We start from the raw sequence: 21936 nt of genomic DNA on the forward strand, positions 1-21936 counted from the left end.
GTTGACTAGTTGATAATAGAGCAGCAAAACCACAAGTATTTGATTAGAATCTGTTCTGTTTTGGGAAAAAACAGGTTATGTGTTTATAGCAAGAGGCGGCAGTTAAATATTTTCCATTCCAGAAATAACTGAAAGGGATGTTAAAGTCGTGAAAGCCTTCTGAGCCAAATGCCTGAACACCAGAATTAGTCTTGTTCTATTAGAGCAGTCCTGAAGCACAGAGAACATCCTCTGCTTGGCAGTAGGATTCTCACCTGGAAAGAGGAGGCAGAGTCCCAGATTCCAGAATGTGTGCCTAGTAAAGGTTAGGATTAAAATTTTCAACAGAAAAAAGCCCCAAAACATACATACACGGTTATTTTTTTCATGAACTGAGGCTGGAACACAGGACTCTTTTTCCCCCTTCCCGTCAGAGATCCCACAGCTGTGCACTAAATTCCCCACAGAAGTGCACAGGGAGAGTGTGCTGGGTGTTTCACTGTAGAGGCTGTGTCTCGGTGCTGAGCAGGGCAGCACACTGACCCCTTTGTAGGCCTGGCCCCTATTAGCATTTGGCACAGCTGCAGCTGCTCCTGGCACGCTCCTCTAAGGCAAATGCCCACGCTGCAAGAAAGATGTTGATGAAGCACAAGTGAGGACTCAAAGAACAACTGTGAAAATGATGAAAGGCTTAGCTAGTGCAAAAGCAGGCAACTCATTTATTTTACTGACAAAAAGGTTATGAGGCAAATTCATGATAGTCTAGAAGCACTCTCATGGGAGAAACAGAAATTGGATCCTGTTGGGTCTGTCAGCCTACCGGCCAAAAAAATGAGATCCAGAAGCTGGATGACAAGGCTAGACAAATTCCTACTACGAAAGATGAACAGAATTCTAACATTGATGCTCAACAGCCGTGGAAAAAATATGAAGGCTTGTGGAAGCACATCTCCATCATTCTCCATTTTTAAAGGTGGATTCCCTCGCCTGAACGACATGTAGGTCAAACAGAGACTAGTTCATGTAAGCAGCAGACAGTCTGTTGAAGGATTCCTTATCCCAACAAGAGGCTTTTATCTCAGTATCTTTAACTGCAACTGACACTGGATAATCAAGAGCATCCTAAGCTTTTTGGCTTTAGAGAAGCCACTTTTTTGGTATAAAATCTTTCAGAGGATAACAAAGGAATACAAAACCAGTCAGATATGCTCTGCCAAATTTCAAAATGAGCAAATGCTTTGGAACATTGATTTTTCTCTACTCACAGACTGGAGGTATGATTAACTTTTAAAATGCTATGGGATGCCAATCAGTCACTGAAAGATGCTGAAAAATTGAAGAGGGTCCAGCAGAGGCCTATCAAAACCATTATAAGGCAGGAGAACCTGGCATAAGAAGTGAGACTGAAAGAATGTTTGTTGAGCCAAGAGAAAGCTCAGAGAAGGTACAATGGAAGTCTCAAAACACAGGAAGTAATTATAAAGGAGATGCAGGTATTCTATACAGAAGAATGTTTGCTACATATACAAGATATATATATATTATAATATCCTATATCAGCTTAAGGTATACAATTGACAAATGTTATTTCTCTTTTTAGTGCAGTTGGTATCTCTAGTCTAAGCCCTTATTTGTGGTCTTGATTTTCAAAAGCAAAGAGCACAGAACAAACATTGTTTTGCTTACACTCCAAAGTATAAACAATAGTAATCTAAGAATGTACAGAGGGCAAATGAAAGGAAATGAGGGAGCATCATCTAGTCCTTTCCACAAATTTGCAAGAATGCAGTGCACTCAGTACTTCCAGTAACTGCCACGCTATTCGTAACACTTAACATGTTTTACAAAGACACAATGGAAAACTAGTAACAACCCGGAAATGAAGCACTCTTTAACTATTTACACATTGCAGAAAGACTGCCATTCTTTCTGAATGAAACAGAAATTTACAGGAGAGATGAAAGACAGTAATTGTGCCTCACAGACCATGATTTCTTTTGATTCTGTAGATGTGATGTGTCTAAAAATACAGTAGCTTCTGAAAGTATTGTTTTAGATATACCAAATGTTGATGATCTAGAAAGACAGGCAGGAAAAATAAATAATTTTTGCAAGCAGCAACTTTAACCCAAAACTGTTTTAGAGAAGGAGTGGCAATCATTAATACTGCTTTAGCCGTGCATCTGTGCCGACAATAAAAGCCATAGGTTGACAAAAACCAAAGAGTAATATTTTCCCTGGTTTATTCCACTACAAATATCAATAACTGTATTACTGAATTATTTAAATACTATATTAACTCCAGGTGACCACAGTTCTTGCTTAACATACAGCTTAACTTCACAACCTCCACAAAAAAACACTCAACTAATCCAAATCAGCAAGAGAAAAGCAAACCTACCTTGCTCATCATTTAAAACTTATACAGAGAATTACATCTTAGAACATATTTTGTTTACCAGACTTCAATTTCAATATTCCATAGAACACAATTTTGCAGTCACAGCTGGAAATAAAATGTATTTTCCTGAACAACAAGTTACAAGGCAAGACATTTGTAAAATCGCTGCAATTATCCTTTGAGACACAGTGTTTTAAAAGGTAAGTAGAAACTATTATTTGCTTTGTTCTTAATGCTATTCACAATAAATAGTACGATGTCTTTCCTGTTCAAGTAGTATGTTGATAAAAATGTGTTCACTTTAAAGGTTCAGTATCATTTTGATGCAAAAGTTAAAATAATTCCGTTTCCTTAACATGGCATAACTATACTAAAAAACCAAACCCATGTATTTGTTTTTCAGAATGAAATCTTATGTTTTCCTTAAAAAATACAGATTTCTATCAATGACAGCTGGGCTCATCACAGTACTACAACTAAAACTGTAATAATTCACCATTTAAAAGATCTTCTGTAAAACAGTAAGGAAAAACAATTAATATTTGGATTTTTATAAAGTAATAATCTGCAGTATGTCATGTGGTAGATTGTCAGAGTTGAGTTACAATCCAAGACACAACTGCAAACACAGATGGGTTCCCAAAATGTCATGGAGTCTGGAGCCAGCCAGTCTCCTTCAATCATTGGGACCAATCAGGGCGAGGCTGTAAAATTCCTATAAATGGCTGAGAACTACAGAAGGAGGACAAGACCTACAGCAAGCTTGTAGAGGGCAGTGTCTCCCCAGCAGATCTTTAACCCCGCAGACTTGAGCGCATTCAAAGGAACAATCTCAAAGATAACATTTTGATGCCTGGAAAAAATCCTTGGTCTTGAAAGCAAGGCCCTAACGAGGTGAGGAGATGAACAATGTGGTTTACAAACCAGAGGGGTAATGCATCTACCACAGGACAGCTGCATCACATATTTTTTCAACCAATATAAGTTTTTACATTGGTAAGTGCTATGTGGCTGTAGATTCCACCACTTTTCGTGTGTAATTTAGGAAGACATAACATTACTGACACCCTCATTATTAGAAAGCAAATTACCTGTGAATTAGCAATTCAGAAATCAAGACAGAAGTAAGTTTATACTCCCAAGCACCCACTAAGGCACTCCTGGCTCATTTACCAGGCTATTCAATGCACAGTTAATCATTAACTCCACAAAGCACCTACCTGCCAAACCAAGTGCTCCTTTACAACAGCTGAACCTGACAGACACACGCTCAGCACAATCGTGTGAGATGCAGAGGTCAGGACGCTGGCAACTATAGCATCCCTCATGTTGAAGGGCAGCATGGTGTACACCACAAAAATGATGAACAAGAAAAATGATACCTGTGCAAGACAGAAAGACAAAAAAGAAGCATGTCAAATTCACTTCAGAATAACATTTTAAAAAATAGCATTTAATTTTGAACTGGCTTCAGCATGAAGTTACACCCCAGTTTTTCACAAGAAAGTCATTGCTAACTGCTGAAGAAAATTATGTAGACAGAATTGATTTTTTAAGTGTCTTGGAAAATTTACAGTATATTAGGCTTAAGAAGTGCAGTTTCAAGAAACTAAATCATGGTTTCAGATACAGAATACTCCAAACTTTTCAAATATAACTTCAAATTTATACTTTCAAATTTTTATTTTTATTAATATTCTGTTTACAAATAAAGGGAGAACCCAGGACTGATCAATTCTGATTGTGACCTGCTTTACAAAATAATCTGTCAAACTCCTCACAGAGCCTTAATTTGAATACAGAGAGATTTTTTACATCGTGATATGCTAAAAGTTCACAATTTAATTTATATGACATTAGGCAAAAAAAAAAAAAAAAAAAAAAAGCCCAAGTTCAGCCAACCGTTTTGGTTTAACAAGGTCGTATTTCATGTGTATCTGCACAACCTATGTCAAATTTCATAAAACCAGTACATTTTAAGGTAATACATTTATTTAGTCATGGAAAACAGCTTCAGAAAATCACAGTCCATATGCAGACTTTCCTGTCAGCCTCTTTTAAAGGGTACTAGTGTCCGAACAAACCTTATGGAACAAATGCACAGCCCAACCCATAACAGGAAAAGGGATTCCTTCACTATCCATAGAAAATATATATTTGATGGTATGCTTATGTTCCACACCCCACAACACATTTGAGAAAATGTAACTAGATTTGGGACACAGGTTTTGCATGCATAGGTAAGTAGGTGATTCTGAAAATGTGTCAGCTTGTATCTGCATGTAAGGCTTTCCATCAGTTTGAGTTGACTTGAAAGCCTATTCACCATCCAGCAGTTGTATACACACAGTATAGAACTCAGAAAGCTCCCAGGCAGGTATGAGCAAGAGTAATTTGCTGCTCACTTCCCTTGGTGTCAGTCTGTGTTCTTCACATCTTCATGTGATAATTACATAGTCAAAACTGAACCCGAAGGCATGTGCACCTACAGTACAGCGCAGGCATTCTTTTCCATCATGGAGACAGAACTGGATGGAAAAGACTTCTCCACTTCTTTTATCCATTCATCTTTCTCCAATCCCTCCATTAAGATCAATCCAGCTCCTTCCTGATCTCTCACACCCTTTTCAACGCTACCAGCTCTCTCATATGCTCAAGACTCAAATAGTTCAAAGGCATGAAATGAAAGAGAAATACAAAGGAAAGGATGGATAATAAGAGAATTCAGCAAGAAAAAGGCAAAGCTTTTGCTTTGCCTCTATACTCTTCAAATCTATCAACAGAGAGCACAAGAAAAAGTGTTTGACACCTGGTTGGTTTCAGTCCTCCCTAAAAGTTTCCATGGTGGTCAGATGTCAGTAAAACCAACAGTAAAAAAAGGGTGTACAAACTCGGTCTAGGTAAGAGAAGGGTTATGCCACTATGATGTTTTAAAACTGTCCTGGGCTGAGGAAAGATCAGCTGTGATACTGCCAGAACAAACTGATAGTCTTAAAACTTGGGAAAGATGTAGAAAGCTCTGGCCGGCTAGAAAAGAGAAACAGAGCATGCCTCTGAAAAGCTGAGAAAAGGGGTAAAATTCATCAGGTTCACTTTAATTCCTATAGCAGTAACAGACAATAATAATGCATACACAGCAATTCATAACCAACAGTCCTGAAAGTTAAGAAAAACATAGCTAACAGCTAATGTGATTTTGCTGAGAACAAATCATGTTAAGCAATCACGTATTCTGTCATGATGGCAGGCATCGGTATAGGGGAAAACCTAAATAATGAGTTAGGCAGAAACAAGGGATGTGAAAGGTCCTCTAATATCAGCATAAGATAAACAGATGTGAAAGGCAAAATACCCTACTAGCATGTAAGACCAGCTGCCTAAAACGTTTCCAGCTAAAGACCAGGCTGAATGGGGCCCTGAGCAACCTGGTGTAGTGGAAGGTGGCCCTGCCCATGGCAGAGGGTTTAGAACCAGATGATCTTTAAGTTTCCTCCAACCCAAACCATTCTGTGATTTTATTATTAAAAAATAGTTTGAAGAAGAACCCCATATCCAAGTCCTGGAAGAACAATTTCAAATGCCCCCATTCTCAGTGATTTTTCATGAAAACAAGTTTTTGTTGTTTCCAAGTCTAGCTTTCTCATTGCCTATGTGGCATTCACATATTTGTGAAAATTTTATTATTAGAAAATAAAAATACATTCTTCTTTAACTGGCTTGTCTCAAAAAAAATATAACTTGCCTATTTTTTGATATCTGACTTTATAGCCAAACTAAAGGATTCACTCAATTTGTGAGATACAAGCTAAGTACTCTTCAAAACTCATTAGTGGATGTAAGACAGAATATGATGCTGTTGCTTTTCAACTTTGACATAAAACAGACTACTAAGCATGTGAACAAGATTTTGACATTTTGCAATGCTTTTAGTGATATCAGCTGTATCAGCTCCACATTCCTTGTATATCTGTAAACGTCTGTTCTATAAGTTACCTCACTGCTTTCCTTGCCCAAAATAAATGGATAATTTCAACATTCAGCAACTACAAACAGGGAACACTTTTAGGAGGTTCAACCCCTCTTGACACTACATGTTCAAATAGGCTGGGTTGCATAGGAACTGTGTTAAAGAACACTTGATTAAAAAAAATCGACCCGTCAATTCTTATATTTGCATATATTTGCAGTCTTGAAATTTGGTATGAGAATGCTGTTGCAGAGCAGGACATCTATCAGTCATGCTAAGACAGAAACTCTCCTCCAAATTACATATAGGAAATGCCACCTGTCAATTGCTCTTTAATTCTTGGCCACACTTGTTTTTCTCCTATCTCTAGTAGGAGTCTAACGACTCAAGAGAGCTCCTTTTATCCCAGAGGTTGCTTTTTTACTTCACGATGGCTCAAAAGTGTTTTCCCCACGTAGCCTGAAATAAGATGCTTCTACCCTTCATCTTGATCACAGACATACATAGTATGTAAGACTTGGGACCTTCAACATATTTCAAAATGCTGGTGTATTTAAGTTTAATAAGGTAGAAGTTAATACACAAAGGCTTTTGAGCAGGTAGAAAGAGGAACGGGCTTCTTAGTCTGAGTCACAGTCTGCAGAATGGTCAGTCAAGATCTTTATCATGAATGGCCCTTTCCATTATCATTTGGTAAGAACTGGCAGAATATTGCTGATACTAACATTAAAAAGCAGTGATGCCAAGCTCTGAAAGACCCCACTATCTCATTGCAAGACTTGCTAATGCTAATGATCACAGCATGCCTGCACTCGGTGTGTGTTCCTGTCAGTAAACAACAGCATTAATTTACAGTGCACTATTTTTGACACTATTAAAAGTAGCCCGTTCCACCAAACTGTACCATAACCATAAGGCCTGTCGCTGTTACATTGGAAGCAGACTTTCATGTGAGTCATCACTACAACTGCCTAGCTGAAACACACTTTTTGTCCTGATCTGAACTTATATTGCTTTAGGAGTTTGATTCTCAGATACTTTATCCATGAGTTCATGTTATCCATACCTTGGAGATTGAAGTGCTTGGGCATTGATGGTGGGCATCACAGCATGCAGCATTCACTTTTGGTTAACACTCTTGTAACATCTTACACAGAAGTATGTGGCTTTCCTGCTTTGATTGAGGGGTATCCAGGACTCTGGCCCATCACTCTTGACTGTCTGAGCTTAGCAAACTCTGAATGGGTTTACTGCTCTCTGTATTTCTTCTCCCATACTTCAGTAGGGCCACATTGTCATCTATTATGTGAGCAGTTCTTTTCCACAGGGATTTAAAGGACGATGCACTGCCCTAGTGTAGCTGCCTAGATGGGTATGTAACAGACAATTTTTTCTGCAGATTTTGTGCAGCTGCTTTCACTATTTGCTGTAGTATTTCACAGATTGCTGTAGTGAAGCCACTGGAGAGAGCTAGACACCAAATGGTACAATGACACCATGGTGTGGGACATCAGTGATGATCATGAACCCTCACAAAAACTCATTCTTGTCACAGAACACAACATAAAACGATGAGTAAACATCTTCGTGCATCATGCAAAATGGAAAGATTCGGGCTGCACAAAATAGAGAATTAGATCCTTCTTAAATTAAACACATTCTGAGCATTTTTCATGTTGGCAGTTTTGTCCCAGCACCTCTAGATGTATATTGGCTACTACAGCCTTTAATCTGTACTGTTGGCTGTGACCTAGGAGAACTGGTATGAAGGTGATAATATTTGGTGTTTCACAGACATTGCTATTGGAAATGTCAGTAGTTTGGACTGTGATGGCACAAACTACAGTGGACCCGAGCCATTAATCAATCCATGCTGGGTTTTGTGGACACAGCCTATTCTCAGAAACTTTGTCTCCCTTGTGTCACCAGTTTCTACTCCTGAGTGGGGTTGTGTTGAATGTAATGAGTATGTGCAGTAGAAACTTTAACATATTTTACACATTAAAATTGTCTTTCCCAGCACAGGATATCACAGGGGATGTTGCTTTGGCACTGAGCACAACTGTAAAAAAGATACTAATCATTCATTTTATACAAATAATGTTCCAACAATGACTCACAATTTGTCACCTAGACAGCCATTTTTTTAAACTGTGTTAAGATGGTTGATCAAAACTGGCTTGGCATGTGTAAAACTCACTCAAGCTAATGTTACTCTGACCAGAATTTCCCCTTGAGGAGTCCAATACGTTGGCACTGAAGCTGGCCTGCAAATCTAAATGTACCATTTCAGTATGAGTAAGGGGAAAGCAGTGCTTTGGACACAGCCAGCAGTAATGAGGCTACAGCTAATAAAATATCTGTAGTTCTTTGCGACAACTGAAACAGTCCTGGCTTTTCACTGGGTAATCATAATTAAACTGTAAAGACTACAAAAACTCAAACTAACTGGTCAGCCCACTACAGGATCACATGCAGAGGTTTTTCAAGATTAGTTTCCCCCTTGCTGTGTAACAGGAGTAAAAAGTCATCAGCCAATTGAAGAATTTTCCCTTGCAAAGACACTTAGATTCCAGCCACCTATTTCAAATGCTGTCTGTATACCTAACTGCACAGAAGACACTCTAGCTTTTCTAAAGAAACAGCTAGCTTTCATAACATTTGGTACAACCTACTAATCTTGACAAATAGTTACAAATACTATGTTCATGGTTTAATACCATATATGTTTTATGGCATCAGAAGGGTAAATTTATACAAGCTATAAAGTGTATATTAAAACTTTATGTTGGCAGAGTAAAGGTTGCAAATATGTAAAGCTCTTTGACATTGTACTTCTGAATTCCAGCCCTTAAACTTCTAAAAGCTGGGCAATGTAAAAAAGAACAAAACAAGCTACCCACATAAAACAAAAAAATTCACTGAGTACTAAAATCAGCTTCTGTTCTGAGTCATCTATAAAAAGGCTTAAATTATGAAAACATTGGATAGGTGAAGCTGGAAGTGTTCACCAAATCCTGAAACAGCAGAAGAAAGGGCACTCAATGAAACTAAAAGGTTGGTTGAAAAAAGGTGAAAAGGAAGCACACCTTTACCTAGTGGATAATGTCCTTCTTGAACTTTCTGACACAGTAAGTTGTAATACACTATCAGGATCACAAAGATATTAAAAAAATTCATGGACACCTTATCCATAAACCAACAATCAAAAATAGGGCAGGGAGATGTACCCTCTGATGTCACTAACACACATGCAGAGGCTGGGCAAGGTAGGAAGGAAACTGACCACACAAAGTGATCAATTTGGTGTGTTGCCTTTCAGAAGCAGCTTCTTTTGCAATTCTTGGAGACCCATTACTGTGCTGGATGGACTATGGCCTTACCCTGCCGGAAGTTCTTGTGTTCTAGTGCTAAGAGTCAAAAGGGCTTCAGAGGAAAAGATACAGTAGTTATGATACAGTATCCTCCCTGACTTTAAAATAAAGCAAGGTAATTCAGAGAAAGAACTGAAAGCCCAGTGAGACTATGAATAGAAAGCCCTGTAGAACCATTCCCAAGTTACAAGGGAACTGGGAGAGACGAACTTTGAGCAACAACAGGATGAAACATACAAGAAGCTAAATACTGATTTGTACAAAACCAATGTTTCTCAAGTGCCTGGTATGCCATAAACCTCAAGAATAAAGTCAACAAGGAAGATTTGTTTGTGATTCATGCCACAAAATTATGTCCACAATAAATTATTACTTCACTGTTTTCACCAAATATAAAGGGTTTTTTTCCTATAGTTGTCATAGAAGTAGTAAACAACTCTGTAAATCAGGCCCTGTTCTTGATCATAGAGAACTCTCAAACTAATAATCCCTTTATTTTGTGCACAGCTCTCGGCTTAAATGTCATCAGGAAACAGTCATTACAGCCTCTGCCAAAAAATTAACAACAACCATTAGCAAAATGGGACAGAATAAAAGCAAGTTGATTGCACTAAAATGGATATTTTAAAATAATTTTACTAAAAGAGACCTTCAGATGTGCTCCTAAAGTCACATATTAATGTGACAATAAGATGAAAGACTCCAGAAAAGGAAAGAAAATTCGTATTTCAAATAATCAAGATATAAACTGATTGCTTGCTGTCTACTGTGTGATTGCTTTCTGTGTCACAGAACCTTTTCTTTCACTGAATGGGATCAGTAACAGAGACATGAGATTTTGAAGGAGTGACCCAAGGAACATCAGCAGTGACTCACCAATTCATAACAATTTTTGGTCCTTCCTGCTACAGAAACAGGAGACCGAGCTACCGTCATCTCTAGTAGATTTGAGATTATTCCTGAACACACTCTTAGTTTACCTCCTAACACCTGTTTTTACCATCATTCTCCTCCTCACTTAATTCTCCTCCTTCCACTGTATCTTTCCACCCTTGTTTCAACCACATTATAGTCTAAGTAGTCAACAAGTCAGATATGTTGTGCTGCACCACTGCTGAATCCCTGCAAGCGGAAGGACAACTTCATAACGCACCATCTAACCCAACAATGGCATCTGTTTGCATTGATTTGAGACTCTTAACTGCACCAGATGACAATAAGCCATGCCTTTGTTTTTTTCAGTGATGAGACAAGTGAAAACCATCAGAGATAGCGAATTCATTGTTCATCCTTGTTATTTTCCCCTCCTGTGTTTTCCTGTGTTAAATATTAAAATCAGAAACCCACAATTGCAGCAATAATTCCTGATCATCACAGCAAGCACTTTCTCTAAAATGGACAGTTGATACCCTCTTTCAAGCAATCATAATATTTTTTTTTTTTAAATCTAAGGACAGTGAGAAAGGCATTAGAGCATGTTATTAAAACCAAAGCCTTGTCTTTCTATGCCACCATAAAAGTAAAACCAAATGTAAGACTTTCCGGCTAAGACCATGCTGCATCCTATTCAGAACAATACCATACAAGTCTAAACTGCAATTAAATTAACACATTTTAAAAGTGAAAAGATCAAAATGATTAGACAGTATATGTAAACAGACTCAAATCCAAAGCAATAAACTGCAATTTCACATGGACTATTAAGGAGGTAATTTTATAACACTCAAGCACCATACCTCAAATTTGAAGGGAGTCAAATAAGAACATACATTGAAAATATTTTCAAAGTTTCTATGACAAGACATACACAACTAAAACATAAACTACTTTAAAACCTAATCTAGTTAGAAAGGACATGAAAATCCATGTTAAGGCATGCATGCTCACACATACACAGAAAACAGCAGCTATGACAACAATTAATTAAAATTAAAAATCAAATGCACTAATATGACAGAAGAAGAATATACCACATTTCAGGAGATCCAAGGAGTTTTTTCTACAGCTTAGATATAAAAGAGGGCTAACAGTCAATTTTACCAACTATTATAAGAGAAAGTAAAACTGTTAATTCCAACAAAAGAAAAGCAGAACCATCAAATAAAAATGCCTGTTCTCTACCAAGGGAAAAGCTAAAGGATATGTTTACATAGTGCTAAACAATAATTGTGGTACAGTTTCATGTTCTAAAATATTAGCTCACAAGTATATAAAGCCACAGATACTAATGTTGAGACATTTTGGAACAGCAGGTCCAATAAAACATGCTCAAGCATCTTATAAGAGTTCATTATTATGTATGTTTATTTTCCATACTTCCTAAACACCAAGTTAGTTCCAGAGAACTGAGGTAAAATGAGATTGGTAAAAGGTAAAAGTAGGAAGTGAAAGCAGAAAATAAATGGTCAATTTTACACAGAGGACTCAAAGAATTTATTCAATATCTTCCAAAGTGTTTAATAAAAAAGAAGAGGAAGAGTGATGTGGCAATGATTGATGTGGTTTTAATATTGTTCAGGGTATTCAAGAACAGCAAAACATGGGAAAAGTTGCAGAAGTGATTCACGCTGCTGTGACTGGGCCATAGCAGATGAAATCCAACACAATAAATGTAAAATAGGAATGGAGAACGGAACTTTAACCGAACACTTCCAGAAGTGGGCTTTACCTTACTTTCTACATCCTCTGATAAAGATACAAGACTCGCTGTGAATAGCTCTTTAAAAAAAGAATGACAGCAGGGGCTGAAAAGGCAAATGAAAGGACAGCAATTATTAGGAAAAGAATAGAGAATCAAGCATCGTGATGGCATTGTATGAATCCATGACGTGCACATTTCTTGAATAGTTCATGCACTTCTCCCCCCATCGTAAAAAAAATTCAAAGGTGAAAGAAACTATGTTGGTAACATCTCCCTCAGCATTCTCTTCTCTACGCTGAACAGCCCCAGGTCTCTCATCCTGTCTTCAAATGAAAGATGTTCCAGTCCCTCAGTCATCTTTGGGGCTCTCCACTGGACTCACTCCCTTAAAACTGTGTTGCTTGTGTGCTGGGGAGTGAGTCCAGGACTGGACCCAGCACTTCAGATTTGATGTCACCAGTGCCAAGGAGTGGAAAAGGATCACCTCCCTTGACCATTAGGAAGTGGGTAGCTTTTCTTAATGCAGCCCAGGGCATGATCACACAACCAGGTCCAGTACCACCTAAAACCCCGAGGAAGTATAAGCCCTGACAGACCCATGCCTCTGACATACTGACCCACAGGAACATTGCAGCCATCAGAGTAGCCTTAACAACACATTGAGTAGCCCTGGAAATCTGTGTTCGTGATTGTCAGAGAACCCACCAGGAGCAGTGCTTGAAAATAAAGAAGGAACTGAAGCAGGAGCACACAGATGGTAACACTGAGTAGCCATTTTCTTTACATATCAGAAGCCCTCCTCTCCTTGAGATACTCAAGTGTCAGGAAAGGGCAACACACCCTGGTGAGCTGACATTTGCTGTGACAGGTGTCAGAATGAAGGGAAAATAACCAGACAGTGATAAAGGGTCATGGTTGCCATATATCTGGTGGAAAAAATCAGATGAGTGAAGTGCCTGAACAAAGAAACTTGGGAGTTCCTTTGCACAAATCAATGGTCTCATATAGCAGCGCAAGCCAGAAACTGCTGCAAAAGAAAGACATGGTAAATTGATATGACTCTGCTTACAGAAACCTGATAACCTGAAAAGATTTTTTTTTGCAAATTATGGTTTATTCTAAACATATATTTTTAGGCAAAACAGAAAAGAAACACAAGGCATTGCCAAGAAAAGGAGACTGTTAATGACTGTCATGAAATACTGTGACTGTGTACAGTGGTAGTAGCATAATGTTAATGGGAAAGGAAGGAAACAGATTTCTTCTTTAGGAGAGCTGACAAAATAGGACATAACACCTCCTTGGGAAATTTTATTAATCATAGAAACAACATGCCTAGAAGTTTATGCATCAAAAGAGGGGACAAAATCATGTTCAAAGAAACTAAACTGTGAGGGGGGAAAAAAAAGGAAGAAAAAAAATCACAGCATTTTTCATGAGGCTAAAACAAGTTTTGTACCACTTACTCAAAAATCTGTGTTATTTCCCTGTGACATCTGTCTTTCCCGAAGATTTTCAAATCGCCTGCTAAAACTTTCCCAAAGACTTTAATACAGGATGAAATTACCACTCTGGTTCTTGCACAGTGCCTTTAGGACCTCAGCCTTTTCCCATTGCTCAGAGCTTCCTGCTTGCAACATTGGCTGTTAGGGCCATGGGCCTGAAATGCCAACCCAAACAGCGTTGCTGTGCTGGGCTGCATGGAAAATGATTGCCACTGGCTTAGGTTTCACCTCTTTCCCCCCCACCCTTTTCCCCCTCTTCAGCTGTGGGGTTTGATTTATATTAGGGGACCCAATAAAAAGCATCCCAGGATCTCAGCAGCCGCTGACATCAGCGTGTCCCAATGAGCACTGCCAGCATCCCATGCAGCAGCAATCATCCAGGAGCCTAAACAGCTCCTGAAGAGAACCACATAGTCACTACAGGGTTAAGTATCACAGGGAGAGAGCTACATGCTGCACTAGACGGGACACACAGGAAAGGATGCTGATCTGGGGTGGCCCTGATGCTTCCCCTCCCAGCTGGCCACTGGGAAGAGTTTGTCTTCTCACTTTTCTGGATCTTTCCTATTTTGTTTCTCTTCCTTCACCATTAGAGTCAACACATGCCATCAGCTATAAACCCTGCCAATAAATCTTTGTGCATGAGAACTTGTCCCAGCATCTATTACTCAACACTGTCTTCCCCTCAACTTTTGAAGCCTCCAAAGTGATTTCTAACTTCAGAAAGTAGTCAGATTTTGATAGCCACTAAGGTGACAGCCTTTACATGAACACTGGGGACCAACAGTGCTAGCAACCTGGATGCTTCTTCCTTAGGAAGGAAGTAGGGAAAGAGGCAGTCCAGGTTTCCTTTCCCATTTCACTCCAGATGTGCCCTTTCCATAGGGCAAAAGGCACAGGTGCAGGATGCAAAAGTTGAACATCAATGTAGGAATGGATATGTGTACCAAATCTAGTAATGATTATGGCAATAAAAATCATCGTCTCTTCTCCAGTTTTGACACGCAAAAATTCCATATATTTTACTCATAACGCTCTCCCAAGCAAAACAGAATGAGGGAGAAGGTATTCGTACGTTTATTTTCCACTGCCACATTTTTCAAACTCCCTTTTTTGGGAACACTAATCCCTACTAGATTCATTGTATAGATCAAAGCTGTTAATTCTCTTACAGGGATTTAATTTCAATCCAAATTAAAGAAAAAAAAAGTAGTTAAAATAATTTCATGGTAATTCATAGGAATTTGACCTGCTTTAATAACATAGATAAACCTTCACTTGAGATCTGTCAGAGATTTTTGCTGTTTTACATAAAGACTGAAAGAAGAAAGAGGATTACACTGGAAAGGGTTTACACAGAAATTATATGAAGGCTTGAGTTTAACCTGACAGATAAGCAGATTCACTATTAACATAAGTCATCTCAAACTTCTCTCATTGCCTGTCTCTGTCCTGCTCAAGGTCAAATGCTTTCCTCAGCCCAGGTTTTCCACAATGAGCTTTTCCTTCTGAATCCAAATCTGTAGTAGTCATACTGTAGCTGGGACTTACTCTTCAGAGTTTTTGGAATTGTGAATATAGGAATGTGGAAATAAATCAAAATGATTCTATAAATAATGTCTCTGTAAGTGAAAAATTCTCAGACGTATTTCACACACACACACACACACACACACTTTATTATGGAAATGAAAAATGTAATACTAGTCATTTCAGTATGTAAGTAAATAAATATAGACTGATATTACTTTAACATAACATCTGTATCTAAAACAACGTTATGTAAAATTTAAAGTAATTTTGCAATAGAGAGCAACAGTGGAGCATTTCCTTAAACTGGGCGATCTTAATCTTTATAATCCTGATTTAAAATTCAGAGTCCTTCATATTCTAAATACTGCAACTATTTTTATAAAGTGTTCGTCAATTTAATGAATAAGGTAGGCCCAGCTACTCATGAACCAGTGATGTGATTCCATCTGTAACTCTTAAACGTAGCTATCTTCTAATTACAAAGAGATTCATTATGTAGCTGTAGGATTAGTTAAATGTGGTAGACTAAATTAATCCCAGTAGGAGGAATACAGAGAAAAAGTTATTCCAACCTGTTTTAACAAGCACAGGATTTCATGTCTCACTGCGTTGCAAGTATTAAAACTAGTCAACAATTAATTTACATGTTATTTTGCAGAAAGTTTTGCCTTGCTTGCTGAAGAGACTTCCTTGTTTCACACCTTACATTTTACACCTTTCACGGTACAAAGCTTTTTCTCCTCACAAGTTTTCAGTGGAACAATTTTTATGGAAGTCTGGATCCCCAAAGTAAAAAACCAGCATACTCAAAATCCCAGAAAGCATTTCACAACTTCCAAGAGAATCTTGGACTGGGCCTCTGGAGGTCATCCTGTCCAACCTCCTGACTGTTTTCAAAGGCACATAATAATCAAGTAACTTCATATAATGGGCACAAATCTCAATAATTTATTTTTGTCTACCCAAAACTGTATGTGTTTTTATGGAGTGTGGAATTAATTAAAAGAGACACTAAACAGAGAAATATAACATAAAAACCTAAACCATTCTTTAATATTTCTTCTTCCAGTAGAGAATAGCATTTGTGTTATCAATAATGATATTCAATTTTTCAGGTGAACAGAACAAGGCAATTCCCCTAAAATAAGCAGAATACTTTTAATCTCTCTACTGAAATACCCAATCCCCGAAAATATACAAGCCAAACCCCCAAATCCAGTCAAGTTCCCAATCTCAGTGTACAGCTGAAGAACCTGCCAAGACTAGATGCGTCACAAAATGGCAAAAAATACATGGTCACATTCTGCCTAAATTCTCACACAGTCTCACTTAATGGAATCACACAACTTTGGCCATGAAAAAAATAGCAGGAAAATAAAGGCAAGAATTTGCAGATACTGTTGGGAATGCGATGAGAGAGACACCGCAACAGAAGTGTGAAATACAAATGTGCTCCTTGCAGTTATTGCAACACTACAGTAGAGATCTTCCTTCCTATTTTGCCATCTGATCATTCACATCCACAGAAACAGATGCAAACAAGGAGACAGCCACAGTAACAGAAATGGCTAAATGCTACCTTCCAGTCAATGTTTGTGGATCATAATACAGAAACCAATGGAAAATATGCATGGCATGTAGAAGAGTACAGTCATACGATGGTACTCTCATACATTTCTGAGATGACTGGCCAACTCCAAGTAAGAGTGCTATATCAAATCCAAAGTCACTGCCAACCTGATTTAGTGCTAACAAAGTAAATTTAAAAAAAAACCAACATGCCATGCACCTGAGAAGCTGCTGAACTTGACACCATTTTCTTGACAGTTGAAATGAAAAAATCTATTCTTGCAGTCAGATCAAAGCTCTGATCATTTAAATAAGCCAGAGAAAAAAATTAAACTAAACATCAGTCCTGCATCCCACATTTCTTTCCCAGGCAGTCTATCCATAGGATTAACACATTACCTTCACCAACAAACCTATATCAACATACACTCTTACTAAACTACCTTATTCCTTCTCTCTGAATGAATTCACAGCTGCCTGGTCAGTGCTAGAGAGGAATCTGACAACACCCAGCACAAAGAAAGTTTCATAAAGGTCAGAGGGAAATGTTTCCTCTGTTTCGCTCTGTGTTTTTTCAGATAGAAAAAAAGAAAAGGGGGGAACTATTTCGAAGCAATGGGATATATTTTTTCTTCTACTCATTATCATGCCAGCTGTTGGGACAGGTTAAAAGTCAGCAAAGAGACTGGCAATCACTCTGTCTAATCTATACCAGTGTGCCACAGGTATTAATTCCACTTAAATGAGAGGATACAGTAAGATTGACAAGCTACAGCTGTAACATACAATGTAAGATTCAAAGACTGAAAAGACTGTACATGGAGCATGAACACTGCCAAGACCAGTGAAGGAGAGTGTTGCACCTCACAATAGGCTGGCAGTTTTTAGGTTAATAATTTAACACAGCACTGTGTCTTTGCACGGTCCAGTGAGAGGGGACTTAATTCTCTGCCCTCAGGTAGGAACAGCTTTATCCAGGCAAGAAAGGAGAAAAGGATGATGATGTGAATCTTAACAGAACTGTAGGCCTGACTGAACGTAAAGAAAACATAGGTGCCCAGATCAAATTTCTGTTCCATGAATAAAAATTTAGAGTTTGCGTAAGAACAGGTTTCCTCTGCACAAGAACATGATGCCCAGCCACACAATTAGATGGATGCTGCAACCAACCAGACAGAAGGAGAGAAGCTTCGGGGCTAATCTAAGGGTAACTTAATCTAGGTGTGATCTTCCTTTACTTGTTGCATCCCATCTCAAAAATATTTGCAACTGAGCAGCTTTCTGTATTCCTATTTTGTAAACAAATTGCTTATTTTACAATTATTTTAACCTGAATTGTGTTATGGGCGATTGGTAGGTTACTGGCAAATACAAAGTGATAATCCTTAAAAATGAGATACTGAATCATACCCCCACAGTGCTCAGTACAACTCCAGAGATTGTGAAAGGAAGTGTCACGCTCGATAAAATGTTTGGAAACTAGGCCAGCTGGAGTTCGTGTGGCAGAGATGTCTTCTGATGATAAGCACAGAAACACGTGAGCAATGACCTTACCTCCAAGAGTCTTCCAGCAAGTCTGGAGTACCTATGAAGATAATTCAGTTTATTTAATCTATTCCTTTGCATCAAGAATCATAATTCACATCTGTTTTTTTCATGATAAGGATGCCAATGAAAGCAACATAGGTGCACCAAAATGCCATGCAGGAAATAGAGAACAATTATTTTTAATACACTGGATGTTCAAATCCATTGATAGTTAAGTATCTCCCAGTTTTACAGATGCTACTATTTTAAGGTGCAGCGTAACTGTGTCAGGAACATGACTTAGCAATCGTAAGCTCCACGGAGTCACAGACAGGTTAGATAAATATCATCATCCTTGAAATAAGACAGCCTATGCCAGTACACCCTGACAGCAACTGAAAGAGCTGTGACAGTCCTTAGCAAGAAAGGGAAACAGAGAGAACATCAGGTATCACCAGACTCCAGCATCCCCACACTCATAATTCTAAACCGTCATAAAAGTACTTCTGAACACCCATTATAACATCTAATTATACACATCTTACAGACACTGTAATTATTTCGCCAATATGACAGGAGAAATCTGAAGCAGAACTCCACAGCTCAGAGATGCAATTTTCTACACTTTGAAGTACTAATGGACAAATCTCGTTCTGCACCCAGTCCATCTTTGCAAGAAGCTTTCTCATAAAGGAATCGTTTACTGAAAGCTTTAGATAAAAATGGAAAGAAGCATGAATTAAAAATGACAGGAAGAAAATTTAAAAACAGACCACAATAAAAAGTAGGGCTTTCAGTGGCACCTTTCACAGTCATTGCTAATCTGAAAAGAGAGACAGCTAACTATATTTACAAGACAGGCAGTATTTGTCATCACTTCACAGAACTTGAATAAAAAGATAATTTATGTACCCCCCTTGCCATTTTTAGGTGAAATTATTGTTATCGCAATTACTATTTTCTTTTTTACCACAGATATTGTAATCTTTATTCCTATGACATTTTTAGTGTATATAAAAGCCATGCAAATGTTTCTTTTTCCAGATCAGGGCATCTTCATTTACATCTTCACGTGAGACACTATATTCTCTCCTATACCCCTACACACAAATCCTTCGAGTTGGAAGACTCTCCCAGACCCTGGCACCAAAGCCCAGCAGTACAATGTCCAGTGATATTACTACAGACGTGTGCATGGGCTTTCCCTCAGATTGCATCCTGGAGATTCATGGCCTAAAGACTTAAATTTGCTGATTCTTTTCACTCCTGACAATGTTACTGAAATACACCTGCTTTCCCTTGTTATCATGTAAAATTATAACAATGTACTTCATTCTCAGTAATTTCCTTCCTCTCCTTAAGTGTTATCAACATGGGAGTTTGGGTTCGTTTGTCAAAAACTATGCCCCTCGGAGTCAATTTATCTGTATCAAACTTTACAAATAGAGTACAGCAGCTTGACCCTTCTCACAGCACACATCCCACACACAGGCGAAAAAAGAAGGCACCATTCCTCTGTTGCTGCCACACTGACAGATGTTTCCATACTAGATAATGGGGAAAAAAAAGACAGAATTTAATCCAGATGGGTTTGACTAGGACTAGGAAATGTTGAGAATGCAAGAGTTCCCCTTCCATCCTCATGCATGAAATGCCAAGTCTGTCATGCCCTTTGAAACTTTATAATTAAAATCTTTTACAAGCTTATCTTCAAAAGACACTCGGTTTACACACTATACTTGCCACTCTTCACTAAATCATAAGGCTTTTTATTTCATATTTTACTTTTATACAAAATACAGAATAGTAAATCTTGCTGGGGAAGGAAGAAGTACAAGCTTACTTCTGTTCTCACTTAGCTGGTTATATTAATTGATAGCAGGAGAGTTAATTTTGATATGAAAGAGTATGTGAGCAGAACCAAGTTTGAAAAGATAGGAACTGATTTGGATTCAGAAAGTCCAACAAATTTCTAAACTTTTAAAATTTTTTAATTTATTGACTTTGAATATTCCAGTATTCTCATTTAACTAATTTTAGTAGCTAGCCAATAGCTAAAAAGCCTCAAAACGTGGAGAAATCGTAAATACGGTGAAATTGCAGGTAGAAGAGGATCAACCCCCAGATCATCAGAATGCAAATACATAGAGGAACAGATTCCAAAACTTTTAAGTTAAAATATTATCAATTGGGAGAAAATGAATTTGTATGTCTAAAATGAATGAGAAATCACAGCATGCATTAGCCTGAGCATAATCTTATCAACAAAGCTTTTCTTTTGCAATATAGTGCAGTGCTTTTTTCCTTAAATGCACTTATCTTTCTCATATGCTTTTATCTTAGGGCCACTGACTTACTTAGGCACTGGCATAAAAGAACAGTGTATCAGTTTCTGTACAACTGAACATTTTCAGTGTGCTTCATTTTCTATTTTCTCTCCTCACACTTCTTCCCATTACAGTTTGGAAACTATTACTGAGCCAAACATGCAAGTTTCACCTAACCAAAAGAATAAATGATCATCTGTCAAAAGACTGAAGAGCACCAGTACCATTTCTAATGTGAAGCCTGACAGGCAGCCCACAGAGGTGTAAATATTCCAGTGATCCACCCTGAACCATGGCAATGTCTACATTATCCCAGTAACTTATAATGTTAAATTGTTTCATCTGTACTGTAGTATTTCACATGGTAGAGAAAAATATCGTTAGTATATTCATCATATTCTGCATATGCTACCAGAAGTGGAAGTTTTAAATGGCACAGAACTGACAGCTTTTATAGCTCTTACACAGCTACCTAAAATGGTTTATCAGTATCTACAGTCACAGTTCAAAGGTTCAATACATTCAATCCTGCTATGGACAGACAGAGGGTACAATTGGTAGTAAGAAAACAAGACTCTCACTTTTCAAAGGGAGCTAAATAACTATTTTTAGTTTGGGTATCTTATTCGAAATATAAAGAAAATGTCTCTGCATTTTCAGCGTAAGAGTATGAAGGACAATGATGTTCACTGTAAAAAAAAACCTGCTCTCTAACCCCAAATGCTCTATCCTCTATTCCCAAATGCCTGCTAATGTCATAAAAATAATTACAGAGACAGAGAAGATCCTAAGCCTCCAAAGTAGAGAGACATCCCTCTTCCCAAATGCTGTCCATCCTTCATGACTACACCATGCCTTTGCCTTTTCCACTCACTGATTGGTTTGGGGCTTGCGGGGGGGGGGGGAAATTGGGGATTTTGATTGCCTGGCAGCAGCACAGACAGATACTAGAAACAGTTAATTCTGCTTTATAAACAAAGGCAAAACCCACAGACACAGGCAAAGAATGTGAAATAATGTGAAGAAAATGAAAGAAAGTAGGTAACTGGGAAATAGCTGTAATGTTAATGAACTATGATAGTCAATGCAAAAAGAATGTACATGCTTCTAATG

At 38.1% G+C, this 21936-nt stretch overlaps 1 protein-coding gene across 1 annotated transcript in view; it reads right to left on the minus strand.

Moving 5' to 3' along the window:
* The window catches only part of ADCY2 (adenylate cyclase 2), a 211455-nt gene that overhangs the window by 141112 nt on the left and 48407 nt on the right, over window positions 1-21936 (minus strand). The window contains exon 3 of the mRNA XM_082285044.1: window positions 3601-3762. Coding sequence (XP_082141170.1) covers window positions 3601-3762 — 162 coding nt within the window. The remainder of the gene's footprint in view (window positions 1-3600; window positions 3763-21936) is intronic.

Source organism: Coloeus monedula (genome assembly GCF_965178545.1).
Source record: "Coloeus monedula genome assembly, chromosome: 1".
NCBI classification, from domain to species: domain Eukaryota; kingdom Metazoa; phylum Chordata; class Aves; order Passeriformes; family Corvidae; genus Coloeus; species Coloeus monedula.